Consider the following 23,352-nt stretch of genomic DNA (forward strand, 5'->3'; position numbering starts at 1 on the left):
AGCCTGAACGCAACTGTACGCACACTCAAAAACACTGCATGCCCACAACCTGTTTGTCAAAATGCCCCAACGAACTTCCACTCCCAAAAATCCTTCTCTCTTCCACCTAATCCACTCTCCTTCAAATCCCAAACAGCAAATCAACAACGGGTTTTCAAATCCTCCGCCCCCATCACAATGATTAGCCCAAAAATGATTAGCTTTGAAGCAAGCAAAGAGGAGGAGGACAATGGAGGTCGAGAGGCAAGTTTTTGGTCTGACAGACGGTGGCGCTATGATTGGCACTACCACTACTACCCCTCATTACAGTGAAAAGGAAGCTCATTTTCATATTCAAAGTGGTCAAGACATGCCTCAATCATATCATAACAAACATCATTAGAGTACTCAAAGTTATGGTTAATTTCAGCATTTGGAATTGACCCATTAAATATATTATTAGCAGTTTCTGTTTAAAGAGGAATTCATCATTGGTTTTCTTCCATCACTGAGAGGGTCGAGAGGCTTAAATTGCGGCAAGCACTGCTTTTCTTTTCGTTTTTGGGGCCACTTAGCTGTGGCTTTTGGCCTTCCAACCCAACAACCTCTTACACCATCATCATAATTCTTTGTTATATTGTAATGGGTCTCCTTTTGGTTTGATGTCAAGTGTGTGTCAGCCATACCATAACGCCCATAAACACAATCCCAAGCTTTGCTGTAAATCATAGAGTCTGTCTTGGATTGCATCCATGAAAGCTTTCCCAAATGCTTAATTCTTTCTCATACCCTTTTCTCTTTGCTATTTATCCATGTTTTTTCCCATTGAGTACGTACATCATTGAGCTATACTCAAATTGGCTCATAATTGTTGAATTATGATTCTTGAAATCTCTTTGTAGAATAAATAACTTATAATCGTAAACTAATAGAACAACCGTATCCAACAAACCATACCAAAAGAAGGGCATTAATTACATCATGTCTGGGACAATTGAACCAATTTAAAAAGAGGGTATTGATTGAACACAGTGGATTTAGTCCAATATGCATAAATATCGCATGGAGATGAGAACCAACCAATGTGACAAAAAAGGCATGTGATTGGAGGCCGCAGTTTGCTTTTAAAATGACATCATGTCTGGGACAATTGAACCAATTTAAAAAGAGGGTATTGATTGAACACAGTGGATTTAGTCCAATATGCATAAATATCGCATGGAGATGAGAACCAACCAATGTGACAAAAAAGGCATGTGATTGGAGGCCGCAGTTTGCTTTTAAAATGACATCATGTCTGGGACAATTGAACCAATTTAAAAAGAGGGTATTGATTGAACACAGTGGATTTAGTCCAATATGCATAAATATCGCATGGAGATGAGAACCAACCAATGTGACAAAAAAGGCATGTGATTGGAGGCCGCAGTTTGCTTTTAAAATGAAGACAGACAGATAGATAGATCACCTGTGTGAGTGTGATGTTTGATACTGTTCGGATCAAAATTAAAAAAATAAAAAGGACACAAAGAACTTCCCTACAGAGAAAGATTTGGTTTGAGGGTGGGGATGAGCAGGAAAAGCATTAATTTAGCTGGGACAGCACATGCAAGATCCTCATCATAAAAGGCAACATCATATCATGTGCTGCTTTCCCGCATGTTATTTCATCAAACTTTTTCATTCCAAACGTTGCTGTTCTCTAATGTGGGCTCGCTTTTCCACCCTGTTTAATGCTTTCTAGTGTGTGTTATTTTCTAAATGCTTTGTCCATTTTCCATCAATTCCTCCACACTTATGATCCATTTAATGCGCTATTTAAGGCAGAGAAGAAGTAGAGAAAAGATGCTGCAATTTTTTCAAAGAAGCATAACTCAATTACTCCTCTTTCTTTCTCTTTTTTCTTTTTTGTGGGGGTCAAATGTGAGTTAAAACTACTAACTCAAATCAACAATCCCAGATACAGATTCCAAACCAGATTCATTCAACCCTCCTAAATCTAAGATTGAGCAGTTTCATATAAATCTCTTTTCCAGGCCCATTTGAAAAACTTACTGTTGCTCTATGCACCACCATTCATAGAGGCATTGATTTGAACCGCATTTCCCTCTTCAAGAATCTTGCCATTTACTTGAGTTCTCGACCTCTGGAGTGGAACCAAGTAATTGTCAGGAAAAAGAAGTTTTTGGATGCAATTCTCATATGTAGAATAGAACATATATATGCTTGATACGTACCCTATCTGCAGAGTCCCCGGGGTTCCCATTGATGAGCTTATGGTTCTCGTCTTTTGTCTTGGTATCTTTCGTGCTCAATGGTAACAATGTAGATACACCGACATTGGTTCGATCGGGCAGTTCTGGAATAAGAAACTTGCGTATTTCAGTAACAATATTCAATAACTATCTATGGAATTAAATGAAGGGGGTGATAAGAAAGTATAAGTAACCTGGCAATTTCTTATCGACAAAGAATACAACTAGGTTCACCGTATACCTGCAGAAAGCTAGACAGTTTAGGAAGTGAAAAGTTAAAAAGCATAACTACATTATCAACATACGAGTCAGCAAGAGGAAAGGCCATCTTTTATACCATGCTACTACCACATCAACCGTGTAATGTTTCCGTGAGGCTACAATTAAGATGCTCTGAACTATAGCCAGCAACCAGGCCAACTGCTTTATGAACCTAAAATGTCGCAAAAACAAACCATCAGCTAGACTTTAAAATTTTAATGCATCCACAGCTGAATATGCAAGAAAGTTGACCACTTCTTTGTTTGTATTGCAGTAATTTTTTAAGAACATACCTCTGAGTACCATATATCTGATATGAGCGCACAAAAACAAGAGTAAAGATCATGTGTGATGAGAAAATTAAGTCTCCACAACCATACAATACACCCCTCGGAACTGCAAATGCAACAACCATATGAGGAACAATGTCAACTATATAATATCTCTAATGACTTTGGACATTTGTGGCGATTCCTTACATATCAAGAAAACTTCAAGGATACTTTTGGGGGGAGGTAACGTGGCAAGTTTTGAACCCTGTAAAAAAATGGTGCAAAAGTCACTTACGTTTTCCTTCTATAGTAGCCATATTGAAATTATTACAAAATAGAAACCTTATATTGATCAACCAAGTTCACTCATGAACAAATCCATATTCAGATATCAGTAGAAATTGTACCTCACGGCAATGGTAGTTTGGACCTGGAAGTTGGGTCGAGTAGAATGTAAGAATTCGGAGAATTTGAGAAGCCTGCAAAAACAAGTAAAAGGGGCTTATAATATCAATGTGAAGGAAGTTGGATGTAACATAAAATATCTAGTTCTTAAAATATTTTCTTTCAAGAGACCGATCATGAAACCAGGTTTTGAGTGGGGTGAGGGGGTAGGGGAGATGGTTGTGGCAACGTTAAAATGAAAATCATTCCACTAGAGTCAAAATATTAACCAAGTAATAGAAGTTGTACTTACAACTAAAAATGCTAGAACCCTACACCATAACAGAACTGTGTAGATCTTTTTAGTTTTGAGAATGAAAGGATGGAAAGTCCACTGCAACAGAAAGTTCCACCATTAGAAACACTCAAGAAAATCGATGTATGTCAATGAATAGATAATAGATATCAGCAAACAAAATTTGCATCTAAATGAAAGAAAGTAAAACAAAAACATTATCAAGTTTTTTTCTTAATGAGAAACTATGTCATGGACATTAGACTATAAGGGCATCTTATTTATATTCCACCGAAATTTCTACTAAAATTTCAGGAATCAACCAAGAAAGACCCCCTTTGTTCATAATTCATATGACAATTGTTTTTGCCCCCTCGAAACAAAATGTCAAAAATTCAAGCCTTAGAAAGAAGCCCTCAGTTCAGTACGCTAAAACTCAAGGACTTGAACAAAATGTGAAAGACAATAGTTCATACCATAGTAACAATGTTGAATGTAAGAAGGGGAGCAAATAGAGGAGAAATCATCGCCTCATTAAGACGATTTTGATGCAAAAGGTGTATATTAGCATGCCAGCAGGAATTCATGCTCGTTGTGACCCATAATAAAACAAGCAAGACAGAAAGATGAAAGAAAACTAATAGCAAAAGCAAAGGGTGGAACCTCACCAAGAAAAAGGATAAAAAGACGAAAGAAAACAAAGTTTCACTGAGATAAGCTTTGTCGGGTCCGAGCTCCTACATTCAAACACAAACAAAATAAACATAAAAGTCGAAGATAATGTAATTATAAATCAAAGGATGCAATATTTTGATACTAACCGGAAGAAGATAGAAGCCAACATCCTGAAGTACAGGTCCAGGCCTATGTATATAATGAACTCCTCTAGCAGCTAGACCATGTATGTACTGTCCAAAAGAAGTATTTCCCATGTCAGACATGGAGGGCGATGAAAAAATTACAGACTAAAGAAACAAACAACAAATGCTCCAATATACTCAACTCTTTGACATAAACATCTAAAGAACAATTACTATCCTCTCAAATTTATAAGCATATTTGAATGTTATTGTAACTTTCTAACAACTTAAACACCTTTTCTAATCCAGATTCCAAGAACTATTCTATTGTTAGCATAAACACCATTACACAGAAAAATTGGATACCAACAATTGAGTTTGCAGACAAATTCCCATTAAAATTCTCACAATTAAAGGATACCTGACAAACGAGTCCCCCGAGAAGATATTTCCAATTCTCTCCGAGAAGGATGATCTCCGTGGTGGTTTCTGCGGAGACTCTCTTCAAAAGCTTTCCGCCACAACAACAAAAAAAACAATAAACACATTAAACAAAAGCAACATCAAAGAAGAAACTAAACAGCGTTATAAGAAATCATAATATAGCAAATTAAGATAACCAACCTTCGAAGTTTCCCGACGAATGTAAAGATTCATTTTCAATCCGTGCAACAGCCAATTCCATATTACTCAAGAATCAACCCCGAAAACTCAACATCGCTCATGGCGAACATAAACAGAATTACAAGAAAATAAACCTCTGGATGGAAGAATCGCCTCTGTAATCTCAACAACGACGGATAAATTTGAATTCCCTCCAAAAAGAAGGAAGAATCTGAGGCTGAACGAAATCGGATACAGAATCAAAGGATTACAAAGCTTCGGATGGAACAAAAAGCAAAAAATCAAAATTGGTGAAGGGAGAAATGAGATCTATTGGAGCAAGAGATGAACGAAAATCAGAGATTGCGTTGAAGAAGAGAAGCCAGCGAAGACGGAGTATTTGAATAAGAAAGGCGACAACGCGTTACTTGAAAAAAAAAAAAAAAAAAAAAAAAAAAAAAAAAAAAAAAAAAAAAAAAAAAATTAAAATAAGAGTAAAAATTAAACAATTAAAAAAAAAAAGTCTCTAGCTCCTTCGCTAACAAGGAGACGGCAACGCGAATTCAACGCGGGATTCGGAGACTCCGATAAGAATTTTCTTCCTTTTTTTTATTTTTATTTTTATTTTTTTTTAAATGGATTAAAATTAGTTTAATTAAATTCCATTATATTCTTAATTAATAAGAAGTCAAAAAAGGCTTCATAGTCTCCCAATTTTGGATAACCAATCAATTTTGTTTTTTTAAATTTCATATTTGGAAGTGTTTTCATAAGGAGTGATTTTGAATAATATTATTGATTTTTAAGCTAAAAATTTATAATTTTGATCGATCGAATAAATATTGAGAGAAAGATAGAAATATGCATGAACGTTTTGGGGAGAAAAAAAATTGCAAAAAAGTGTAAAAAGAAAGAGTGAAAAAAAGGTATTAAGATGTTAATTACCTGTTATGTTCACATTATGTGTATACGTTATGTTTGAGTAAAAAGGTTTGTTTTAAGTTCAATTAAAGAGTTTTATTTTAAGCTTTAGGATTCATTTACATGGGAGGGAGTACGAAAAAGTTCAAGTAAGAACGCAAATTTGGAAAAATAGTCCTAAAAGGGTATTTTTAGAAAAATATGCATAAAAGGATTTTTTTTGGAAAATAACCCATGTGAACTCCAAATTTGTAAAGTGGGTTTTACTTAGTCGTGAATTTGAAAAATTAACCCAAAAACGTATTTTTGGAAAAATAGCGGAAAATGGGTAAATATGGAAATTTAACCCACGTGAACTCCATATTTGTAAAGTTATAATTTGCAAAAATAGCTCTCAAGTTGTAAATTTGCAAAATTAACCCTAACTTTTATAATATATATATATATATAATTCCTATTTTATATTGAACGGTTAGAAAATTTGCGATCACAATGGCTACATAACTGTCATTTTCTGTCCCACCAACCAGATAAATCAGACCCTCTAACATTTCCACACGTTCACCTCTATCTAGTGTCTTAGGGTAAATTGGTTAGTCATGCTCATTTGTTGTTTATTTTGTCACATACTTACTTGTCATGAATTAGTGATGGACGACTTCTCATTGTTTCCAACTACGGAGCTGTTAGGATATTATAGGAAATATCTCGTGATACTCGTCAACTAAAATGGATTACTCCTTAAACTATGAATTTTAGGCCAAATTATTAAAAATAATTCCAAACTTTATATTTTGTATCAAAAATATCTTAAAACCTTTCAAAATTTTCAATAATACCCAAACTTTCAAAAAAGTCTAAAAATACCCAAATCATTAATATTTTATTTTAAAATTACATTTGAAGTTTAAAAAGTTTTTTGAAATTTAATACCCAACCGTCATTTTTTTAATTAATTAGTCCATATAATGAATACAAGTATAATGTTTAATTTGAAAATATTAAATTTATTATTCCGTTATTTGATTTGATAAAAAGAAATATTTGCTTAAATATAAACAAAATAATAAAATAAACAGGAAGGAGACAAAATAATATAATAATCGAAAAGAAAACAAAATAAATGAAAAACGTGAGCGGCAGGATTCGAACCTGCGCGGGCAGAGCCCACATGATTTCTAGTCATGCCCGATAACCACTCCGGCACGCCCACGGATGTGTTCAATTTGTTGATTTTATTATTTTAATATAATATACATAAAATAAGAAAAGAAAATTGGAGATGCGGGGTATCGATCCCCGTACCTCTCGCATGCTAAGCGAGCGCTCTACCATCTGAGCTACATCCCCTCGTGACAAATGGCGTAAATTTAAAATATAATCTATATCAAAATAAAGAAATAGTAAATTGATACTTTTAGTATTAATTTAGGGATAAATTTAAAATATTATGAAGCTATCAATATTATAATAATAACAAGTTTTTATTTTTATTTTTTATCATAATATAGCAAAGAATAAAAAAGAATTCCCTACACGGTAAATAAATGTAAGAATTAATAAATTCAAAGATGTCTTCTCCAACTCATAATGATAGACTCCACACACCAGCACGAATGTTTAATTAATTTTGAGCCCCAAAATTAGTACGTGATTTCTACTCATGCCCAATAACCATTCCGGCACACTCACACATATGAATTTATACACAAATCAGAATTGCGTTTGTGTAACGACCCACTTTTCGAGGGACTCGAGTCACGAACCGTTATTCACTGACTTGAAAATAAGTAAAAATGTGTAAAATTTGAAACTTTTAGACGTGTATGCACATAAAAAAAAGTTTAGTATTAGTACGACATTATTTAAAATGCATCACGAACTGAAGATCCACACGAAGCACACACAAAAGATGACACGGATAGTTCGTAAGGTCCATAAGTACAAAAAAAAAAAAAAAAAAAAATCTCCAATTGGACCTCGAGCGATCGAAATATTCTCAAGTTCAGGTTAGTCATTTATACTACTCTCTCATCATCATCCAATCTCCAAGTCCTCGGTACTTAAGGTTCATGCATTCTAGGAATGGACCAACTCTCAAGTATATACTACTGTGGACTCCGCCACCAAAGGAATCTAACTGGCGAACTCCTTATAGTCCCCACAAACTACTAGCTGCAATAAATTAGGCTAGTTTTATAGTTATTCGAACCCCTGAAAATTGAGCTAGGTTTACGATTAGGGGTTTGTTGGCGAACCCCTAATCGTCCCAATATAACCGCTAACTCATATGCATGATCAATAAATCAAGAGTCACAAGATCATCCAACTCTAATGTACCACTGTAGACCCCTGCCACTCGTGAAAGGTTCACTAATAGGAAATTAACTGACAAACTTTCTAGAAGTCCCCCTGAGTAATGGTAAAATGGGCAGTTCTAAAGTTATTCGGAACCCTAAACAATCGAGTCAGGTTTATGGTTAGAAGTTAGTTGGCGAACCCCTAACCGTTTGCAACATATGTAACAGACATATCATAATAATCCGAACATGGAAACCTTGTCATAAATTTTAGTCCATAGAATAGTGTATACGTGTTTCAGTAAACATACATAATCATATTCAACTTGTGTCATCCCAACTCATTCTATGCTCATACATATGTAATCAAATTCCTAAAATTCCTAGATTCTGAGGTGCCACCTACTTAAAAAAACATAAAACTTTTATTCGAGTTTGTGTCCTTAGGCAACTCCAAACAAAATCGAAGGAGAAATTACGCAAAAGGAGCAAAACCGGCCCAGTTGGACCGCCACCTAGGTTGGTTGTCCTTGGGTCTCCTTCCCTTATCTCTGTGGTCGCCGAACTTTTTTCCCGTTCCGTTTTCTCTCAAGCGGCCGACCCAAGCGGTCTTTCGCTGCCTATGGTTGTCGGCGGTGGCACTTGTCATTAGCTTTCTTCTTTTCTCTTTTTTTCTTTTTTTTTTTTTTAATTTATTTATTTTTATTTTGATTTTTATTCCCCTTTTAATAACTTTGGTCATCCAAAGTTCCTACTTCTTGAAACAGTTTTGGGTATCGTATCCTCGTATTACTCTCTCGTTCCCAAGTTGATTCTTCGGGCAAGTGGGTTATCCCACTGCCCCTTTACCAGATCGATTTCTATGTTCTACAGAGTTTTCACCCAATCTTGCTAGGATCCTCGTGGGGTATTTCTTGTAATAACTCAAATCTTTCAGGTAGTGGTTTATTTAAAGTCAACCACGTGTGAGGAATCGACGGTGTACTTTATGAGCATGGATACGTGAAACACATTATGAACGGCAGCGAGAGCTGGTGGCAAAGTTAATCTTTATGCCACTGGTCCTATACGCTCTAGGATTTTAAATGGGCCTATTAAACGGGGGCTAAGTTTTCCTCTCTTCTCCAACCTCAACAATCCTTTAATAGGAGCAACCTTGAGAAACACGTGTTCTTCCACCTCAAATTTAAGATCCTTTCTTCTGGCGTTGGCGTAGCTCTTCTGTCTGCTTTGTGCCGTCTGAATTCTTACTCCGATCTTCTGCACGATCTCATTTGTCTTCTGTAACAATTCAACCCTAATAAACAACCGAGAGTTTTCCGTAGTTAATCAAAAGGTATCCATGCTCGATAACCCTCCTAATGTATTCAAAAGCCACCATGGTTGCACGCATGTAAATTGCTTTCGATACTTTTGTATGAGAAATGTTCCAAAGCATTAGAAACACAAGCACCCAACTAGAACAACCTTCAAAATTCTAAGTATTTTTAACAATAAAAAATAATATAATAATTAGAACAACCTTCAAAATTCTAAGTATTTTTAACAATAAAAAATAATATAATAATCAGGAAGGAATACTCAAATCGCAAAAAAAAACAAAATAAATGAAAGCGTGAGCGGCAGGATTCGAACCTGCGCGGGCAGAGCCCAAATGATTTCTAGTCATGCCCGATAACCACTCCGGCACGCCCACATTTGGAAAAGTATGGTTATTATTTTAAAATATAATATTTTTTAATTAAAATTAACGAAAAGAAAATTGGAGATGCGGGGTATCGATCCCCGTACCTCTCGCATGCTAAGCGAGCGCTCTACCATCTGAGCTACATCCCCTCATGATAAAAAACCGCAAGTTTTATGTTAAAATAATATATTCAGTATTTTACTTTTATGGATAAATTTAAAATATCATGAAGCTCTCAATATTATAATAATAATAAGAAGAATAAGAATAATAAGAATAAAAGTTTATAATAATACAGGGAAGAATAAAAAAGAATTCAAGATGTCCATTTTCCATCAACTGAAACTAAAAATACAACTTAATTTCTAAATCCTATGAAGCTATAAAAAAAAATAATACAATATAGCAAAGAATAAAATTTTAAAATTACATAAAAGAATTGGAAATAAAAATATCCACTTAATCGGTCCCAAATAGAAAAGTGATTTGTAAGACAAGATTTTTCTTAAAGACAAAAACACGAGGATGTAGGGTGGTTGATGACCGTTCAAATCACGTCATGAGTCAAGATACATAGTAGCTTCTACATGTACAATGAGTATGCTTTGAGAGGTCTCTATCGTGAATATAATATAGGTTCATCTAGTGTTATTGTTAGGACATGAAGACACTCAAATTGTATGATTTCCGTCCACACAATCTAAGTGGCAAGCATCTATGCATCTATCTAGATGCTTTTGTTTTGAGTGTAAAGAAGCTATGAACTTTATGTCTTTAGTTTCTTTGTCGAGATGTGTACAAGTTTGAGGTATTTTATCGGTTGAATTGAATCTTTTTGGTATAGTCTCTCGATGCTAAACCATTTTTCTTAATTTAAATTTTGAATTAGAACACAATTTGGCCGTTCAAATTCTACGAAAGTAACATTTTCTTACGGTTTTTAAGGAAGCAACTTGGAGGGTTCTCAACGCTAAATTCATTTCATACCAAATTGGAGGCCAATTTTAAAGAGACCGAAGCCTATTTTCAAAACTCACTTAATTTAAATAGTTAAGAGAACATCGTTCGAGTGGATATATTGTCAAGCTTAAAGATCATGGACATTGTAATGAGGAAAGCTATGGACATTGTGTGAGAATATTTGCTAAAACCAACTAAATAGTGGTGAAAGTTCTTTATTTATAATCATTTACAGAAGAGATAAATATAGTAAATTACAAATGATATGAAAATAAAAATAAATGAAGAGAATAAGAAAGATAAATATCTATATTTGCGATTAATAAATAGTCAAATATGATACACATGGTAAACCATCATTTGAAATATGAAGAGATGAGAGAGGTTAGGCCTAGGAGTTATGGACAACAGGAAAGTGAGTTTCATCAAATTTAGACTGACTGGTGATGTAAAGCTTAGTGGTGGTAGGATGAAAATAACGAAACCCTTTATGAACGAGACTATAACCCAAAAAGATGTTGCGGAGAGAAAGCTTGTTATGTATATTATCACGCAAGCAAGGACAAACATAGGGATGAAAATTCTCATAATGCGGAGAGTAGCTCGGAGTTCAAAGGGTGATTTACCTCCAAGAAGTGAGGAAGGCAACCAGTTGATAATATAAGCTGCAATGTTGAAGGTGTCAACCCAGAAACGAGAAGAAAGATGAGAGTGAAAGAGAAGGATTAAGCTAGTCTTAGTCACATGACGATGTTTTATCTTAGCACGACCATTTTGAGCAAGTGTATTTTGACAACATCAATATTAACTATAGCATTTGAGTCCACTTTCATTATGAGTAGATGGGTAGTTTATTCATCTTCTTGTATATAGCTCAATATGTATGTATGTATGTATGTATGGGTCCATGTATATAAAAAGCTGGCAGATCAAGTTGAAGGTAAAATGGGAATAATTAAAAAAGTTGTGGTACTGGTGTGGAAAGATGAGCACAATAATTAGCGAAGGGGAGACAAGCAGATCCACCACTTACGTAATGGCTTACGAAACCAATATCTTGGACCCCAAGATGCTGACATGGCAGAGTCTTGAGTGCAACGACCCAGCAGTTAAGACTCGCCATTCCTCTCTACTTAAACCCATTTAGTTTTGCAGAGAAAGGCATGGCGGAAGAAGTACAGGTTTTTGGTTACCGGTCAGGCTCCTTTAGCCGGAGAATCGAGTTGGCTCTCAAACTCAAAGGCGTGGATTATGAACACATTGAAGAAGATTTGTTGAACAACAACAAGAGCGATTTGCTTCTTAAATACAACCCAATCTACAAGAAGGTGCCTGTTCTTGTCCACAATGGCAAACCCATTTCAGAGTCCGTGGTCATTCTTGAATACATCGAAGAGACCTGGAAACACAATCCCATCTTCCCCGAACATCCCTATGATCGAGCTCAAGCTAGGTTTTGGGCCAAGTACATCGATGACCTGGTACGTTTTATTTTTTTATTCTTTTAGTTTTTGGCTTAGTTTTGTTGAAGATGGTTGAATTATAGATTTATAAGTAAAGAAAATGTATTTATTTATATGAGAGGTTTTGTAGAAACAAAAAGTAAAACCTCAAAGGGGACAATATCATACCATGGTAAAAGTTCTGTGGTTCCTAATATGGTATTAGAGTCATGCCCTTAATTTAGTCATATCAATAAAATCTTCAAATGTCATACCTCTCCATTGGTATGATGCCTTTTGGAGAAACTAAAAGCAAAATCATGAGAATTTGTGCTCAAAATTGATAATATCATACCATTGTAAAGGTTTGTGGTTCCTAACATAGTATCAGAGTCATGCCCTGAACTTATTTATATCAATAAAATCCTCATATGTCGAATAATGAAGTTGTGAGTTTCGAAAGTATAGTCAAGGGTATACTTTGTTTGAGGACTCCAAAGAAAGAAGTCGAGCCTCGATTAAGGGAAGGCTATTCAAGAGCTACATAGACCTCACAGGAGGCTCTATGATATACTTTGTTCGAGGGGAAGATTGTTGAGTCCCACATTGAGTAATTAAGTGGATGATCATGAATTTATAAATAAGAAATATGTCTCTATTAGTATGAGAGTTTATACTCAAAGTGACAATATTATACTATTGTAGAAGTTCGTGGAAAAGTAAGGTTTTTGTTTTTTAGGTGGTGCCCGCAATGCAGAAAGCTTCTCTAAGCAAAGAAGAGGAGAGAGAGAAGGCTATAGAAGAATTGCATAACAAGTTTGAACCACTTGAAAATGAGCTTAAAAACAAGAAGTTCTTCGGAGGAGACGAAATGGGGGTTGTGGATATTGTAGGGTTCGTGTTTGCTGGGTGGATTCCTGCCATTGAAGAAGCGGTAGGATTTAAGCTCTTGAACCACAAGTTTCCAAATCTAAGAAAATGGATCGAAGAGTACGCGAACCACACTGTGGCTAAGCAGATTCTACCTGAAAAGGATGCGCTTGTTATCTTTATAAAAAATGTTTCGCTTAAGCGAAAATATTAAAATCAAATGCCATAACGTTTGGATTTACCAACGGCTAAATGTAACTTTGTCGAGTGTGTTTTTTTAAATAAAGTATTTTATTATATTTAAATAAAAAAATAAAAGTTCTTATGAATATATTTTAGAATAAATTATAGGCTTGGGGGTATTACAGGTATTTTAGAAACATTTTTGTTTTGAATTTTTGAATAAACAATTATTCAAACTTGTAAAGCTGAAGCAGTCAACCTAAGAATTGTCGGCCGCCTTGACAATGTCTAATACTCAGAGATATTTCCACGTCTTATTCCATTTCTCCCAAATTTATCATTTTTTTAAACTTTTTTAATTTTGTTTTGTAAGAGTATTAAAGTTAAAATATGTTATAAATTTTAATATAGTTTAATATATTAAATGGTAGGCTAAATTAATAATAATATTTCTAAACTTTGTATGATGTCAGTAAAAAACTAATTTCAATCTTAGACTTATCATATATATATATATATATATATGTATATTTTTATAAATTTTAGACTTTGTATTATAAGACTCTCTTGAGACTTATGGAGCTCTCGAACAGTAATGAAAATTGGACTTTTAACATGGTAACAGAAACTTTTAATTTTGGAGTCGAGATTGTGCTTGGTGTGCATAAAACTACTCGAATAACAGATGAAGCGAGAGAAGGCTATAGAAGAAGCGCAGAGGACATTGGAGGCAATAGAGAGTGAGCTTGAAAACAAGTTCTTTGGAGGAGAGGAAATTGGGTTGGTGGACATCGTAGGCCTTATTTTAGCCGGCTGGATTCCTGCCACTGAACAAGCTTTTAGGATATGAGCTGCACATAGCCCACAAGTTCCCAAACCTGACAAAATGGATTGAAGAGTTCGTGAACCATAGCGTGCCCAAGCAGGTTATGCCTAAAAAGGATGCGTTTCTGGCCTTTCTTAAAAATGTTTCTGGCCTTTCTTAAAAATGTTATGTTTAATCGAAAAAAATTAGGAGGATATGAAATCAGGATCGATGAAAAGTAAATATATTCTCGATGTAAGCTTTGTTAAGAATCACAGATCTACGTAATGGTATAATATTGAAATCTCTAATAGCTTTGCTTGGTTGTGTTTGTTTGGAAGTGCTTTATGTATTTAAATAAAAAAATAAAGACGGGCATAAATAAACGTTTGAATTTGCATTTTGTTTAAAAAAATAATTACTCATATGGTAAATCTAGATTTTATTTTTTATAGGTGGAATTCTTTTAAATTTGGACAAAGTTCGTATTATTTTTTATCAATGATTTTTTTTTTTTTTTTTTTTTGTAAGGATAATGCCTATTTTCATTTTAATTTTCTGGTAAAGAAAAAAGTCAATTTCGAAAGTTGGTGGCGTGGTGAAAGGTGGTATGACTAGTCGTAGATAAGTAAGTAGTCATTTCGGTTTTTTCTACTCAACTCTAATTGTATGATTGACTCGAAATAATTATTGAAATATTTATTTAAAATTTATATAAAATTTAAATAAGTTAAATATATATTTAGATATTTTAAGATATTAATAGTTTTAGAATATTTTATCAACTCTAGGATACATACTAACCCTTAATTTTAAATTAAATTAAATTATATTTATGGATAACGTTTCTTGGATTAGCTCGGAAGAGTTTCTAGTTAAATCTATTTTTAATTATTTTTTAATTCATTTTGTAATAATATTTTAAAATTATTTGTAAAATCATATACTACTGTTACTAAAAGTTGATTTGAAATTAAATTACATATATTTTAAACATATGATTTTTTTTTATAAGAGATGTAGCTCAAATAGTAGAGTGCTCGCTTAGCATGCGAGAGGTATGGGAGAATTAGAGATTGATGCCCATATCTCTATTCAAAGATGAATATTAGTTTTTTTAACCCCACATTTATTTTCGAGGTAGGGTGAGGAATGAGATTCAAACTGACATTTATGTCGAATTCTTTTTATTCTGTGTTAATTTAAAAATTTTATCCTTTACTAATTAGATAAACTTTGTTGTTAATTATTATTACGATATTCTCGAAACATTTACAAATTATCGCTCTAAAGTGGAGTATTAAATACTTGATTATAACTTATGATAATAAACTTTAAACTTATTGTTTAAGCAAATGGGGGATGTAGCTCAGATGGTAGAGCGCTCGCTTAGCATGCGAGAGGTACGGGGATCGATACCCCGCATCTCCATTTCTTTTCTTATTTTATGTATATGATATTAAAATAATAAAATCAACACATTGAACACATCCGTGGGCGTGCCGGAGTGGTTATCGGGCATGACTAGAAATCATGTGGGCTCTGCCCGCGCAGGTTCGAATCCTGCCGCTCACGTTTTTTGTTTTCTTTTTTATTTTATTCTCCCCTTTTCTTCTCTTTTCTTTTTATTTTCTATTTCTTCTCTCATAGGATCCCATCAAGGAAAAACACGAAAAAGAAGAGAAGAATTAGTGTGAAAATAGTAAGAAAAGTAGAAAAGAAGACGACCCATCAACAAAAAAAAAAAAAAAACTCCCCCAGGATAGAGAAAATGCAAGGAGAACTTTAGCTAGAGGATTTATATTTTGATGACTCAAATATACACATTAATAGAGAATACAAAGAATACATAAAGTACATTTTCAAAGCTCTACCGGACAGGATATATATATAGTTCAAAGATTTAACCATCTACTATATATAGCTATTTACTATATATAGTTTTACCATATTTAACCATCTACTTTATATAGCTATTTACCATATATAGCTTTACCATATATAGCTTTACCGGATATAGCTTTACCATATATAGCTTTACCATATATAGCTTTACCGGATATAGCTTTACCAAATATAGCTTTACCGGATATAACTTTACCAAATATAGCTTTATCGGATATAATCGTTGACCAAGCTATAAATATGAGAGCAGACTCCATAACCTAACAATTCTCCCACTTGGAGACTGATCCAATCAACCAAGAATTTCATTCTCAAACGATTATGAATATCTTCACTGCACCATACCAATTGAGGTTTTGCACAACCTCAATATTCCAACATTAACACATTTTGTCAACATGTTTGCTGGATTCTTTGCACCCTCTATCTTCTCAAAGCACATCACCATCTTCCACTAACCTTCAAGTGAAATGGTATCGCCTTTCGTGTTTTATCTTTAAATGATAGACCGGGTTCCTCGCCAACTGTATGACACTCTGACTATCTTTATAAAGAATCTTTTCGTGCTGCTTCTTGCCCAATTCTTCCAGATAGTCAGTCATCCATATCGTCTTCTTTCCAGCTTCAGCTATTGCCACGTACTCAGCCTCAATACAACGCATTTTTGAAGCCTAGACATCCCATCATCCATGGCTTGCTCCCACTTGGTTATATTCTCCAACTGTAGGGTCTCCTCAAAGGGTTGTGGTTCTCTTTCATCAGCAATAGATAGTGTAATGAAGGTACACACATATCTGGTACTCTGATAGTACAAGATGATCTTCTCAACACCGGTTCAGGTGTCACTTACTCCACTGCTGATTCCTCCGCAACAACCTCATGAGTTTGTTGAGTATCTACTACAAAATCACTTGGTGATTTTCTCCGCAACTCAACCTCAACTCTCACTTGCATCGTGGTCTTGGAACCTTGCTCCACATCTGGTTCCTCAGCAGTAGTCTCAGGAGTTTCTTGAGTATCTGCTACAACATCACTAAGTGAGTTTTCTTGCAACACAAGCTCAACTTCTACTTGCTTCGTTGCCTTGGAACCATGCTCCACATCTGGTTCCTCAGCACTAGTCTCAAGAGTTTCATGAGTTGTTGCTACAACATCATTAAGTGAGTTTTCTTGCAACTCAAGCTCAACTCCCACTTGCTTCGTCGAACCTTGCTCCACATCTGGTTCCATTTCCAACCGCACTTTCTTCAATTCTCTAGCAGTCCTTGTGAACTTAACTCGTTTCTGCTTGCTCATAACGTAGTTCTCACAATGACCCACATCAACATATTTCAGATCTTCTAAAACTCCTTTCGCAGCCAACATCTTCATTCCTTTCACGCTCATATGTCCAAGTCTATTGTGCCATAGACTTGAATTTGAAACACTCTCAACAACAACAGCTATGTTCATACACCCTGTAGTGGTGTATAAGGTTCCAGATTTTGAGCCACGTGCTACCACCGTAGCACCCTTCATAATCTTCCACGAACTCTTCCCTAACTTTGTTGCATAACCTATGCTGTTCAACTGACCAATAGAGATCAGGTTCTTCTTGAGACTAGGAATATATCTGACATCTTTTAATGTCCACTGATTTCTTGCCGGAGTTTTTATGCAGAAATCCTCTTTTCCTTTAATCTCCAAATCTTTGTTGTTGGCAAGATACACCTTCTTGAAATTTCCAGACTTGAAATTCCATAACAACTCTTTATTTGGAGACGAATGAAAAGATGCACCTGAATCCAAAATCCAGGATTCAATCGAACTGTCTACGCTAAGGATTAGAGCATCCCCAATGTCTTCTGCTGAATTTATAGAATCATCATCATCTCTAGATTTGTGATTCTGCTTCCTCTTTGGTCTTGTACAATCTATCCGAAAGTGACCTTTTTCTTCACAATTCTAACACGTTACGTTTGGTCTATTTGGAGATTTTTTTTGGTTCTTTGAGTTTGATCGCCTTTTGTTTGGGCCCTTCGATTTACTTCTTCCCCGTTGGTCAACATTGAGAGCACTGCCAGATGAATTTCCAATTTCTCGTTTGCGAATACTTTCGCTGATAACTACATCTCGAATTTCATCAAACTTCAATTTATCAAATCATCGCAAACTGCTGATTGCGGCAACAATAGTAACCCACGACTCGGGTAAAGATGACATCAAAATCAATGCTCTAGTTTCATCCTCGAAATTAATTTCCACCGAACTCAGTTGACTTACGATCATAATGAATTCATTTATATGATCAACAACAGATCCACCTTCAGACATTTGTAGATTGAACAATCTCCGCATCAAATACACTTTGTTCATAGCCGATGATTTTTCGTACGTATTTGACAAATCTGACGTTGTCTTTTCCTTGATGATATTGAACACCACGTTTCTGGATAGCGTCAATCGGATCAGCCCTAAGGCTTGTCGATCTTTGAGCTTCCACTGCTCCGTGGTCATGGTATCGGGCATCACCCCCAACAAGGGTTCATGAAGACCTTTCTGATACAGATAATCTTCAATCTGCATTTTCCAGATATCGAAATCGAATCCATCGAACTTCTCAATTCCAATCTTTGAACTTTCCATCTTCACAGATCGTGGTGACTACTGCCTAGCTATGATACCAGTTGTTGGGATCGCACAACAACGCACACACTCGATCTAGATGAACACAAAGAACAGGATATAGAAAATGCAAGGAGAACTCTAGCTAAAGGATTTATATTTTGATAACTTCAAGTATGTACAGTAAGAGAGAATACAGAGAATACAGAAAGTACATTTTCAAAGCTCTACGAGATATATATATATAGTTCAGTTTACTATATATAGCTTTACCAGATTTAACCATCTACTATATATAGTTTTACCAGATTTAACCATATACTATATATAGATATTTACCATATATAGTTTTATCGAATATAGGTTTACCAAATTTAGCTTTACCGGATATAACCGTTGACCAAGTTATAAATAAGAGAACATACTCCCTGACAATTCCTTCCCTAGCCTTTCAACCTTCATTTCTAACTCTTTCTCTTCTTCTTCCATTTTCTCTTCCATTCTCATCCTCTTTCTTCTTTCTTCCTCAAACTGCCTTTTCAGCCAATGGAGCTCTCTCTCTTTGAGCTCGGGCTCTCTGTTATCCGGTTGTTCATCCTTCTTTTATTTTCTTGTCTTTGCTCTCAAGATTTTGCCAAATCCGCTGCGCATCACCTCAATTTCAACAGTTTCCACCACCTCACGATTATCGTCACGTCTTTCGCGCCTTCATGTTCTTTTGTTTTCAGCTATTCATTTTAAGCCATCAAGAGAATGCCTCTATTTGTTGCGACATCCAAGGCTAGGTTGATCGTTTCTTCCACCTTTTCCTCGGCTCAACAATCTCTTGAAAAATGACTCATTCTACCACAATTGTAACATTTGTCGGAGTTACAGTTATTTACATAGTGGCCATATTTTTTACATTTGTACACTCGATGTTGGAATTAAATGTTGAAAGGTAGTTTTAATTTTGTTAAGTTTAATGGTTTTTAGAAATTGAGTAGTAAAAGAAAAAGGCTAAAAAAAAATGAAAGGCGAGCAATTATTCTAAAGAAAGAGTGAGTTTATGAGTTAGAAAATGATGACATTGTGATCCCATATTTATCCTTTATAAAACCTATAAATTAACTTAGTTTTTCATTTTAACAAGTCGAGCAAGAAAAGAAATAAAAAACAGAAAGAGAAATTAACTATACACCGTGTAATAGAAAGAGGGCTTTTCAGAATTCTTTGTCTCCTTGTCTCTCCCCTCGACATCTCCTTTACAGTTTTGTCTATACAGTGTAATAGAAAAAGGGCTTTTCAGAATTCTTTGTCTCCTTGTCTCTCCCCTCTCGACATCTCTTTCACTGTTTCGTGAGTATTATTCTAACAAATTAGTATTAGAGCGAGCTTTTATTTCAACAAGCAACACTAAGTCATTGAGATCCAATTCTTCTTCAAGTGTATCCGCATAAATTTCAGCATGCGAAACAAACTTCTTTGATTCATCCTTTGTTGTGGATCCTCTTGTGCTCTCTTTTTCTGGAGAGTCCATCATGCCTTTTGGTGTCACCGGGGATGACATGTGTGGAATTGTTGGTGTTGTTGTAGGGGCACTTTCTAAGTTCGTTGGGTCTCCCTCTTTTTTTAGAGTACTGAACTTTGCAACAATCTGTTTGTTTTCGCCAACACTGCACCAATCTCACTTCTTCTCTTCTTAAAATATGAAATCTTTACTTACACGAATTTTCTCATTTTGCGGATCATACAACTTGTGTGCCTTGGTCCCATACTCTTCGCCAAAATACACCATATTTTGGCTTATGACATCAAGCTTTTTGATATATGGCTTTGTCATCTTAACATGTGTTGTACAACCAAAGACACTTAGGTACTCGAAGTGAGGTGTCTTGCCGAACCATGCTTCATAGGGGGTGTGAGTGTCCAACGCCTTTGTCGGTAAACGATTTAGAAGATAAACTACATGTCGTATTGCCTTGTCCCAAAAACACACCTGGACTTGCATGCTCTTGAGTAAGCTTTTTGCAGTGTTATTATGGTCATTTTTTTCGTTCGACCACACCGTTTTATTGTGAAGTGTACGGTCTGGTGAGTTGACGCTTGATAACTTCCTCTTCGCAGAACTTTGAGAGGTTTTGAGATAAAAACTCGTCACCTCAGTCGGTGCAGCACATGGTTTACAGCTTGTGATCATACCTGTTTTCAACGAGTCTTTTGAACTTCTTGAACGCACATAATGCCTCTCTTTTTTTCTTTGAGCATATACACCCACATCCAATGAATATAATCGTCAACAAGTAAGAGAAACTACTTGTTACCGGCAATCAATGATAGGGTGATGGGGCCACACAAATCTGCATGAACCAGTTGCAGTGGTCGCTCAGTATGGAAACTGGTTTGAGCTGGGAACAACAATCTTGTTGTTGGAAGACTAGGCAACTTTCACATAGTTGGTTTGAGTGTATAATTTTGGGTAGCCCCGTAGTCATCTTCTTCTCCACCATCATTTTGAGTGTCTGAAAGTTCACGTGCCCTAGTCTTGCAAGCCATAGCCAAGCTGGGTCTGCAAGTGCTGTCAATAGGGAGGTGGGATGACTGGACTACAATAGTATCTAGTACAGATGGTTATGCGACCGTTTTACCTTCATTAACAAGGTTCCATTTCTGTCGAGCGTCTTGAGAAATAAGCCAGCTAACTCCACTCTGCTTCATTCTTCGGTCATCTGACCAAGATTGATAATGTTACTCTTCAAGTTTGGATATAGTATACCTTGGTCAGTAAACTTTAGTCACCATTCTTGCATTGAAACAAGATGGATCTTTTGCCTTGGATCCGTACGAATAATCCATCACCAAACTTCATGTTTTCAATGACCTCCTTATCAAGCTTCTTAAACTTTGTTTGAACTCCGATCATGTGGTTGTTTCCTCCGTTGTCAAGGTATCACATGTTGGTCTCCACTCGGTCTTCTCATTTTGTGAGAAGGTTTGCCATAACCTTTTCTTCGTTGAGCATCAACAGTTAGGGCATCTTCTCGGTTAACATTAGTGCGGCCTCTTGATCTTGTGTGAGTGTGAGGTTTGCCTCCTCATCTCACTTCTTCTTGCAACACTCTACCGCATAGTGCCCATATTTTCCACAAGAGTAACACTGGATCATACTCTTGTCCTTTCAAGGATTGACATTGTCATGAGTTTTGTGAGGTATTATCACGACCTCCTACACCACCACGTCCACGACCTTGTTTTTCTTGTTATGGCTACTACGTCCCCTCGTACTTGAAAAAGAAGACTCGGCTGCATCATTGTTTTTCGTCAATACGAGCCACTTCTCATGTATGAGTAAGAGGTGTCTTTACTCCTCTTTATCTTCATAGTCCTGTATTCGCTCCTATAGTTACTCCATTAATAGCTTACTCTATTAAGTCTACTAACAATTCTCCTAAAAATGGAAGAATAAATTATAACTTGTTTAACTACCTCAAGTGCATTCATCTCTCCACTTGGGTTCAAATATATGATAAACAATTGCAGCCATTTCGAGAAAGATCAGTACAAGAACGAATCAATGAAGAAGAGAAATGCGGACCCACCACTTACGTAATGGCTTACGAAACCATTAGCTTCCACCCGAAGAAAGTCATACAATCACTGACCTTTTAAATTATTTATACTAATCTTTCCTTCACATAAGCTTTGAAGAGAAAAAGATGGCTGAAGAAGAAGTACAAGTGTTTGGCTTCCGGTCAGGCCCCTTCAGCCTCAGAGTGGAGTTGGCTCTCAAACTCAAAGCCGTGGATTACCAACACATTGAAGAAGATTTGCTTAACAACAAAAGTGATTTGCTTCTCAAATACAACCCAATCTACAAGAAGGTGCCTGTTCTTGTGCACAATGGCAACCCCATTTCGGAGTCACTCGTCATCCTTGAGTACATCGAACATAACTGGACGCACAATCCCATCTTCCCCGCACATCCCTACGATCGAGCTCTCGCCAGGTTTTGGGCCAAATTCATCGATGACACGGTAATGTTTCTATGTTTTGGGGCATGTTTTGGTAAAAGATATTCTCTTATTTTTTGGATTTAGTTCGTAATATTGTATTTAAAAGTAGTTGTGAACATGGATGAAAATAAGACTTTAGATTCTACTGAGATCGTTCTCATTCTTAACATACTAGTAGAGATTTTGTTTTTGGATTCCAGGTTGTGCCTGCGGTGCATAAAATTTCTGGAAGCACAGAAGAAGAGAGAGAGAAAGCCATAGAAGAAGCTCAGAAGACCTTGGAACCATTAGAGAATGAGCTTGGAAACAAGAAGTTCTTCGGAGGAGAGGAAATTGGGTTGGTGGACATTGTAGGACTTATTTTGGCCGGGTGGATTCCTGCCATTGAAGAAGCTTTAGGATTTGAGCTGCTCAATACCCACAAGCTTCCAAACCTGAAAAAATGGACTGAAGAGTTCGTGAACCACCGTGTGGCCAAGCAGGTTATGCCTCAAAAGGATGCTCTTGTTGCCTTTCTAAAAAATGTTGTGCTGAATCGAAAAAATTAGGAGATGAAATCAAAGTTCATATTTTGTGTTATGCTATCACAAATAAATTCAGTTTTTTTTCTTTTTCTTTTTTATGTAATAAATTAAATAAAAGTGGTCTTGAATATATTTTTGGTTAAATTATAAAATATAATTTTATTGTCAAACTTGATTGAAACTGATTATGAAGTTTGTATTAAATATTTTTTTAAACTTTATAAAAATTCAGAGGCAATATTGTTTTAAATTAAAGACGTCATGTTCTTTTTTATAATATCTTTCCGTAAGGACGGTGCCTATTTTCTTA

The 23,352-nt window shown here is 35.6% G+C and overlaps 3 protein-coding genes and 6 non-coding genes across 9 annotated transcripts; 4 read left to right on the forward strand and 5 right to left on the reverse strand.

The window, feature by feature from the left end:
- Nucleotides 1–1,833: 1,833 nt before the first annotated feature.
- Nucleotides 1,834–5,251, reverse strand: LOC111466255 (phosphatidylinositol:ceramide inositolphosphotransferase 2-like). The gene is made up of 12 exons (XM_023110862.1): nt 4,871–5,251; nt 4,668–4,757; nt 4,268–4,354; nt 4,115–4,183; nt 3,465–3,545; nt 3,175–3,246; nt 2,975–3,032; nt 2,789–2,891; nt 2,572–2,667; nt 2,429–2,475; nt 2,217–2,338; nt 1,834–2,125 (listed from the first exon to the last, which is right to left on the reverse strand). The coding sequence occupies exons 1-12, from the start codon at nt 4,901–4,903 to the stop codon at nt 2,042–2,044; spliced, it is 942 nt and encodes a 313-aa protein (XP_022966630.1). The 5' UTR covers nt 4,904–5,251; the 3' UTR covers nt 1,834–2,041.
- A 1,650-nt stretch (nt 5,252–6,901) lies between these two features.
- Nucleotides 6,902–6,983, reverse strand: TRNAS-AGA. The gene has a single exon. It is a non-coding gene; the product is annotated as a tRNA-Ser (tRNA).
- Nucleotides 6,984–7,047: 64 nt separating this feature from the next.
- Nucleotides 7,048–7,120, reverse strand: TRNAA-AGC. Its single transcript has one exon. It is a non-coding gene; the product is annotated as a tRNA-Ala (tRNA).
- A 2,564-nt stretch (nt 7,121–9,684) lies between these two features.
- Nucleotides 9,685–9,766, reverse strand: TRNAS-AGA. Its single transcript has one exon. It is a non-coding gene; the product is annotated as a tRNA-Ser (tRNA).
- Nucleotides 9,767–9,833: 67 nt separating this feature from the next.
- TRNAA-AGC lies at nt 9,834–9,906 on the reverse strand. The gene has a single exon. It is a non-coding gene; the product is annotated as a tRNA-Ala (tRNA).
- Nucleotides 9,907–11,849: 1,943 nt separating this feature from the next.
- Nucleotides 11,850–13,360, forward strand: LOC111466263 (probable glutathione S-transferase). The gene is made up of 2 exons (XM_023110871.1): nt 11,850–12,198; nt 12,899–13,360. The coding sequence occupies exons 1-2, from the start codon at nt 11,881–11,883 to the stop codon at nt 13,241–13,243; spliced, it is 663 nt and encodes a 220-aa protein (XP_022966639.1). The 5' UTR covers nt 11,850–11,880; the 3' UTR covers nt 13,244–13,360.
- A 2,015-nt stretch (nt 13,361–15,375) lies between these two features.
- On the forward strand, nt 15,376–15,448 carry TRNAA-AGC. Its single transcript has one exon. It is a non-coding gene; the product is annotated as a tRNA-Ala (tRNA).
- Nucleotides 15,449–15,510: 62 nt separating this feature from the next.
- Nucleotides 15,511–15,592, forward strand: TRNAS-AGA. The gene has a single exon. It is a non-coding gene; the product is annotated as a tRNA-Ser (tRNA).
- A 6,613-nt stretch (nt 15,593–22,205) lies between these two features.
- LOC111466262 (probable glutathione S-transferase) lies at nt 22,206–23,133 on the forward strand. Its single transcript, XM_023110870.1, has 2 exons — nt 22,206–22,539; nt 22,719–23,133. The coding sequence occupies exons 1-2, from the start codon at nt 22,222–22,224 to the stop codon at nt 23,064–23,066; spliced, it is 666 nt and encodes a 221-aa protein (XP_022966638.1). The 5' UTR covers nt 22,206–22,221; the 3' UTR covers nt 23,067–23,133.
- The last annotated feature ends 219 nt before the right edge of the window (nt 23,134–23,352 follow it).

Source organism: Cucurbita maxima, unplaced genomic scaffold (assembly GCF_002738345.1).
Source record: "Cucurbita maxima cultivar Rimu unplaced genomic scaffold, Cmax_1.0 Cma_Scf00030, whole genome shotgun sequence".
NCBI classification, from domain to species: domain Eukaryota; kingdom Viridiplantae; phylum Streptophyta; class Magnoliopsida; order Cucurbitales; family Cucurbitaceae; genus Cucurbita; species Cucurbita maxima.

Coding starts and splice junctions, on each gene's coding strand:
- LOC111466255 (XM_023110862.1), bottom strand. CDS start 4,903: ATGAATCTTTACATTCGTCGGGAAACTTCGAAG. Junction 2,476..2,571: donor GTTGATGTGGTAGTAGCATG/GTATAAAAGATG, acceptor AGCTTTCTGCAG/GTATACGGTGAACCTAGTTG. Junction 2,339..2,428: donor TGTCGATAAGAAATTGCCAG/GTTACTTATACT, acceptor TTCTTATTCCAG/AACTGCCCGATCGAACCAAT.
- LOC111466263 (XM_023110871.1), top strand. CDS start 11,881: ATGGCGGAAGAAGTACAGGTTTTTGGTTACCGGTCAGGCTCCTTTAGC. Junction 12,199..12,898: donor CCAAGTACATCGATGACCTG/GTACGTTTTATT, acceptor TTTGTTTTTTAG/GTGGTGCCCGCAATGCAGAA.
- LOC111466262 (XM_023110870.1), top strand. CDS start 22,222: ATGGCTGAAGAAGAAGTACAAGTGTTTGGCTTCCGGTCAGGCCCCTTC. Junction 22,540..22,718: donor CCAAATTCATCGATGACACG/GTAATGTTTCTA, acceptor TTTGGATTCCAG/GTTGTGCCTGCGGTGCATAA.